At 39.1% G+C, this 7,005-nt stretch overlaps 1 protein-coding gene across 2 annotated transcripts; it reads left to right on the plus strand.

The window, feature by feature from the left end:
- The first annotated feature begins 2,702 nt into the window (after window positions 1-2,702).
- Window positions 2,703-6,734, plus strand: LOC110502334 (tumor-associated calcium signal transducer 2). Of its 2 annotated transcripts, XM_036960348.1 has the most exons (8): window positions 2,703-2,910; window positions 2,984-3,050; window positions 3,939-4,040; window positions 4,241-4,499; window positions 5,442-5,507; window positions 5,616-5,778; window positions 5,924-6,163; window positions 6,362-6,734. In XM_036960348.1, exons 2-8 carry the CDS (start codon window positions 2,993-2,995, stop codon window positions 6,383-6,385), a joined length of 912 nt encoding a protein of 303 aa, XP_036816243.1. In that variant the 5' UTR covers window positions 2,703-2,910; window positions 2,984-2,992; the 3' UTR covers window positions 6,386-6,734. The 2 variants fall into 2 exon arrangements, with proteins under 2 accessions (XP_036816243.1, XP_036816242.1); XM_036960347.1 differs by lacking the exons at window positions 2,703-2,910; window positions 2,984-3,050 and adding an exon at window positions 3,649-3,814.
- The last annotated feature ends 271 nt before the right edge of the window (window positions 6,735-7,005 follow it).

Genomic DNA, 7,005 nt, shown 5'->3' on the forward strand with positions numbered 1-7,005 from the left:
AGACATTTTGGAGTTAACTCTTGAATCAAGGGGGAGATCCCGCTCAGTGGCCACGGGCCTCGGATCTGTGTGAATACGTGAAACAGCCTATTGACCCATCCAAAATTACACTGAGAAAAAAACATAAATGCAACACGCAACAATAACAAAGCTTTTACCGAGTTACAGTTCATATAAGGAAATCAGTCAATTGAAATAAATTCATTAGGCCCTAATCTATGGATTTCACATGACTGGGATATGCAGATATGCATTTCTTGGTCACAGACAGCTTAAAAAAAGTGAGGGCCTGGTGTCTGCAGGTTTTTGGTTTTAACTTTCAATTAAGCCATAGACAACCAGGTGTGGGGGGGTCCTTAATTAACCTTAATTAATCAAAGTACAAGGGAGGAGCAAAAGCCCACCGCCAAACGATCCTCCATGGAATGAGTTTGACACCTGTGGTGTAAGAAATATCAGGACAACTTCTCTCTTCACTAAGCAGGTTTCCATCCAACCTTTTTATTTTTAGTAGGTCTGTGTCAGATAAAAAAAAATCATGATATGCCTGATGGAAACAGAAAATGTTTTGGTAAACTTTCCAAATGTTGACTAAACTAAGTTAGACAAGGTGGGGTCTCAGAGCATTTCGTATTATTCTGTATGTAAATATGAGACACTCCATTTAGTATAATAGTAAATGCTCTGAGACCAGGTTGTGGTAAAATGAATTATACGGGAAATGTCGGTGGAAACGCTTTTATGCCCAAATACTGATATAGTAACCATATTGACGTAAACTTGGAGTCACAGGATGCCAATGTTGTGTGGTCCTCCCAATATGACTCGTCGGGAAAACATGCAGTTTATTAAGCTACAGATAAAATAAATTATGATGAACTTCAGTGTGGTGGAAGTGCAAGGTGATGAGCTTGATTGCTTCTTTCCAAATGAATACTGAGGGTCTTATTCTGGTGACATGATAATTGATACTTGGCTGCCATTTGACAAATAAAATGTTTTTCTTTGTACATAACGCATAGCCTTTTATCTACAACAAGTCAATTTGATGGAAACATCACTGGTGGGGAAATTAGCATATTGTTTTTATGCAGATTTCAGAAATGTCCCATGAAAATCTGTTGCCAATTGGATGGAAACAGACCTACTGATTTAATATTTTATTAGCTCTCTTCGACAGTAGACCTACACAGCTGTGGCTGTGGATGACTTTTCTGTCAAACACGTAACCAGAACAATCTCAGGCTGTATAGGCTGATTCTGTAGGCCTAAACATTTAACTTAAAACAAAACATATTAGACTATTATATTGAGCTAGACCTGAGTTAAAGCCCACTAAAATATGTCTAACACACAACACTCACTAGCGTCCTAAACTCACAAAATAAAAGTCTTCAAATCTCAAAAATTCAGTCAACAGAAACAAATGAACAGATCTCTGATAAATGCAATATTCTACATCCAATTATAGCCTTGTCATATAGTCTTGTTAGTAGGGAATAGCCTACTAACCTTTGACCTACAAATCCCAATTGTTGAAAATGACACAGGAATGCAGATGGGAGACAATCCTTCCATAGCCTCTTCAAAGTTGATTTTGAATTGGTCAAACAGGCTATAGCCTACCTTTAGTCTAAATCAATGTTGATAAAAACAGTTAAATAGGATAGATTAATGTTGCTCAGTAAAATAATAGGCATACGGAATATTAGGTTACAGACAAAAGTTAACTATTTGCAGCATGAATGCAGTCAGGCATGCTATCACATAAAAAAAATCCTACTAAAATATTTGGTCAACAGAAATAATGCTAACATTTCTGAAAACCTCAATGTTCTACATCTAACTACTGGGATGTCATCGTGTAAATGCTAAGCTGTAGAGTACAAATAAATTATTTTAGATACAACCGAAAATGCACAGTTAAAGTTTACTGTCAGACAAGTAAAAACTATTTCGCTGGCTTGCGAGGCAATAAATCTGCATTTTATGCGATACAGACCCAACCCCATTTGGATCCAATTCTCTCTCAGCTCGGACAGGATTTGGGTCAGATCTGGTCCACCTTGGATCTAAAATAAATAATTTTAAAGACCGGATCCAGTTGGGGTCAGGTATGAATTTAGTTTGATTATATACATGTTATTATTTTCTAAATGATATTGTTCTCTATCTTCCTCGCCCCCTTTCTCTCTTGCACTTACTCTCTTAATTAAATTCAAAGGGCTTTATTGGCATGGGAAACATATGTTTACATCACACATACACAAGAGAGAGATTCTATGTACAGACTCAGTGAGCATAGCCTTGATATTGAGAGAGGTCAACATATCAGACCTGGCTCTCAAGAGGAGAAAGCTTGATGATTAGTTGATTGTTTGAATCAGCTGTGTAATACTAGGGCAAAATGTGCACCCCATTGGGGTCCCAAAGAACAAGTTTTGGAAACCATGATTTATCTTCCCCCAATATTCGTACTACAACTATCTGCACATTGCTAAAACACCATACATTGCTGATAATAAAACAAATATTTCCCATGCCAATAAAGCCTATTTGAATTGAGAGAGCTTGTTTCCAATGGTAATGACGGGAAAAATGCGAGTCAGGTAAAACGCCACAAACCGTCCTCATTATTTAAATTAGCCGACGTCATGAAACTGACTCTGTTCTTAGAAATCAAAGTATTTTTCAACTACAGCTGTCAGTATCGCATACAGTATTACATTTTATAAATGCAATGGTTTAAGTGATTTCACAGGTGATATCGAACTTGTTAAGGAATTACACACACCATTGCTCACCAATCCGTATCAGTGCTTGTTTGGTGAACAAGATCTCATTGGAGTTAATCTCAACTGGTTGGGCGAGCCACACCCGTGGAAAGAAAAGGACCCTTCTGTCGCTCAGGTGTTTATTCCATCTTGGTGCTTTGTGCTGGACGGTCACAACGTTTACTAAGAACATTTAATTTGTTCTCAAGGTTTCTACCATGACGATTTGGATTGCACTTCTTCTTGCGACTTTCGCAGTGGGTGCCTCAGCTCAATGTAAGTTGATTTAATTAAGGCATTTTAACAAGGGAAATGTTTATTAGCATGTTTTTTTATGAGAAGACATACATTTAAAAATGTTTAAGAAAGTAGCCATACTCTAGCCAATTTTGATAGTTGGAGGCAGTCGGTCCCAAAAATTGATAGCTAACAAGTAAACTTGCATTTTTTTGTATTGATCTCTGCGTTTCGCTGCCTAGCCCTAGACAGCCAGCCCAAATCAAGAATTTCGGTATGATAAACCAATTGTTTATGGCCAAAATATTACAATGACGTTGCATGTTACACAATTGTGTATGTTTTTATTTTATACATTGTACATAGTTATACTCCGAAAATAGTTTCGGTGCGTTAAAGAGTTTGGGGGTCGGGAGGTATTGTTCTTTGTAACCAACGCCCAGTTCAAGCTCTCTAACGTTACCTGTAGGCCTACACCCGCCATGGGAATTCCTTTTGGGACTTGTTTTTAACTGCTTCCGCTCTAATAAACATGGCTATTTGTTACATCACCTGTGGTTGGCCCCGTGGTCGTCTGATTAGTCAGGTTGTAATACACAATTTAATTGGCGTGTATATACAGCCTAAAACGAATGCTTGCAAAGTGGTGTAAATGTTCCGAACTTTACCTCGATCCCGAACCATAACCGCTACCTACCGGGTCTCTAAAAAGTCGGGTAAACAACTTTCGTGTGGATATTTTGTCTCATATCTGGCAGATGTTGGGCAAACCGCACAGAGAACCAACTCCTACTTTTTTAAATGTAAAAATAATAATAATAATAACCCTCTGGCTTAAAGAAATGTGCACGACTTTGCAAGTATTAGTTTCAGGTTGAACCGATTGTGTATTTCAGACTAGCCTCATGTATAATTTGTCTTCCACAGGCAAATGTGAAAGTATGAAGTGGGCTACATGCGATGGCACCCCTTGCCAGTGTAGCATTATGGTTGACACTAGAATAACACAAAACCTGGACTGCTCTACATGTAAGTACCCCTCTCATTACTATGTCAAGCAACATTAATCTCACTTGGGAAACTTTTAATATTTCCTGTCATAAATATTACAATGAGCATACATTTAAAAAAAGGGGGGGGTGGAAACTGTTTTTCCGGAACTGGTGATGTGTTCTCATCGTGTTATTTTGCTTATGAATGATTCTTATGGTCTCTTATCCCTCTGTTAGTGATCCCCAAATGCTACCTGATGAAGGCAGAGATGTACCGTGCTAAGAACAACCTGTCCACTCGTACTGGAGGAAAGCCAGTCGAGACCGCCTTTGTGGACAATGATGGTATCTATGACCCGATCTGTGAGGCCACTGGTGCCTTCCGTGCCAAACAGTGCAACAACACTGAGGAGTGTTGGTGTGTCAACAGTGCTGGCGTGCGCAGAACCGACAAGGGAGACAAGAACCTCAAGTGTGAGAAGCTTGTGGAGACCTAGTAAGTTTATATCATGTGTATTTAGTAGAGGTCGACCGATTATGATTTTTCAATACCGATTATTGGAGGACCAAAAAAGCAGATACCGACTAATCAGCCGATTAAAAAATAATAATACTTTTTTTTTAATGATAATTACAACAATACTGAATTAACACTTATTAACTTAATATAATACATCAGTAAAATAATTTTTGCCTCAAATAAATATTGACTTGTTCAATTTGGTTTAAATAATGCAAAAACAAAGTGTTTGCGAAGAACATGAGAACATATGAAAGCTGGTGGTTCCTTTTAACATGAGTCTTCAATATTCCCAGGTAAGAAGTTGTAGTTATTATAGGACTATTTCCCTCTATACTATTTGTATTTTTATACGATAAATGTAATGCTAGCTAGCAACTTACCTTGGCTTACTGCATTCGCGTAACAGGCTGTCTGTTTGTGGAGTGCAATGAGAGGCAGGTGGTTATAGCGTTGGACTAGTTAACTGTAAGTTTGCAAGATTGGATCCCCCGAGCTGACAAGGTGAAAATCTGTTTCTGCCCCTGAACGAGGCAGTTAACCCACCGTTCCTAGGCCGTCATTGATAAAAATAATGTGTTCTTAACTGACTTGCCTAGTTAAATAAAGGTGTTTTAAAAAATCGGCCAAATTGGTCTCAAAATACCGATTTCCGATTCTTATGAAAACTTGAAATCGGCTAATCCGATTTTTAATCGGTAGACCTTTAATATTTAGATTAAGAATCATGGGTTGCCATTCATGCAGGATGTGGCTTCGGCTTTAATTGGTGTACAGACTGAGAACACGTATTATGCTAGTGAAACAAATTCAGGATGATTAAGAAAAGATAAGTGATAGGCTGAATCCAAATTCTGTTGACTAGGCTAGGCAATTGTACTGGGTATTGAAATCTAACCCCGTCCCTCACTCCTCCAGTTGGGTTCGCCTGGAGCTCAAGCACAAGGAAGTGAGCAAAGCCGTGGACACTTCTAAGTTGCAGGCGTAAGTATTTATGTCCGTTTCATGGTAGTTGTGTCAGCTTTACATTTCACAAGTGCTATAATATTAACACGTGCATGAGACTACTCACTGAACTTTGTCCTCCTGCAGTGCCATTGCAAATGCCATGGAGACCCGTTACAGCTTTGACAAGACCCTTGTGAAGGAGGTGCAGTATGACCCTGATGCTCGCAAGATCATCGTCGATGTCCAGAAAGTGAAGGGAGACCGCAAAGCCGACCTATCGCGTATGGCCTACTACATGGAGAAAGACGTAAGTCATGACCCCTCCCTTTGCTGTTTCACTTCAGTGATGCATATCATGGTCTCCCTTGGCATGTCTTCTGATCTCAGTTAAATAAAACACATTAAAATCAAAACTCAGATTATTGAACTTGTGAATTCCATGTTATTACCAGGTCAAGGTGCTGCCCCTGTTCGCGAACCAAGAAAATTTTGCACCCAGTGTGGACGGTCAGAAGCTGGAGATGGAGAACATCTTGGTGTACTATGTGGACGAGGAGGCCCCCACCTTCACCATGAAGAGGCTGACCGGGGGCATTATCGCAGTCATCGTGGTGGTCATCCTGGCTGTGGTCGCCGGACTGCTGGTCCTTTACTTTGCGAGGAAGCGAGAGCAGAAGTACAGCAAGGCAGAGGTGAGTGGTCCAACATGTTCCTCTGATAACGAGGTTAAAGAAGCATTTGAAACACTGCGTCTATAAGCTGTTCCTGTTGTGGTCATGGTTTTATGTAATATAGTAAGGACATTCTCCTAATTTAAAACCATACCGGCACATTGAAAAACCAATTGCCCCGTGATTCCTAATGTTTTGTTTGGTTGCTTTCCCTTTCAGCCCAGAGAGATGGAGGCCCTGTAGACAACCCTTCACCAGTCGGTTCTACGCTGGAATATTAACAGCTTGTATATAGCCCTTTAACAAAACATTGTTTGCAATTGTGCTGTTTTTAATATTGTTACTTGAGGGATGCCGTTTGTAAAGGACTGGTCTTTTTATTTGGCACTGTTACTACCACAAGCATGTTTGTATATAAACTGTTGTCATTTAAATCCTCATGTCTGTAAAATGGCAAAGCTACAGTGCTTCAGAAACACAGGATACATGTCCAGGTTGATTTAAATGCATTGTTTTTATTAAATGAAGTCTGAATGCTGCAGACTGTACAGTTTCATATGCATTGTCTATTAATAAAGTGTTTTAAAATATATCCTTTGCTTTGCCTTACAATTTTGATACGATCAATTTATTTGCCTCTAGAATGACATTGGTTCTTAGACTGAGTTTAATGTTCAGCATTAGAGCCAGGTATACCTTAAGGTGGCTCAATGGAAAATTACTGTGCAGAGTCAAACTAATGGGGGAGGGGAACAAAGTCATGCCAACTAATGAGGAATATACTCAAACCAAGTCTATAAAACATATCTAAACTTAACATTGTCACCCCTAAACAAGTTTATGGCTAGTATTGGTCTTGAGTG

The sequence above is a fragment of the Oncorhynchus mykiss genome, chromosome 23, assembly GCF_013265735.2.
Source record: "Oncorhynchus mykiss isolate Arlee chromosome 23, USDA_OmykA_1.1, whole genome shotgun sequence".
NCBI classification, from domain to species: domain Eukaryota; kingdom Metazoa; phylum Chordata; class Actinopteri; order Salmoniformes; family Salmonidae; genus Oncorhynchus; species Oncorhynchus mykiss.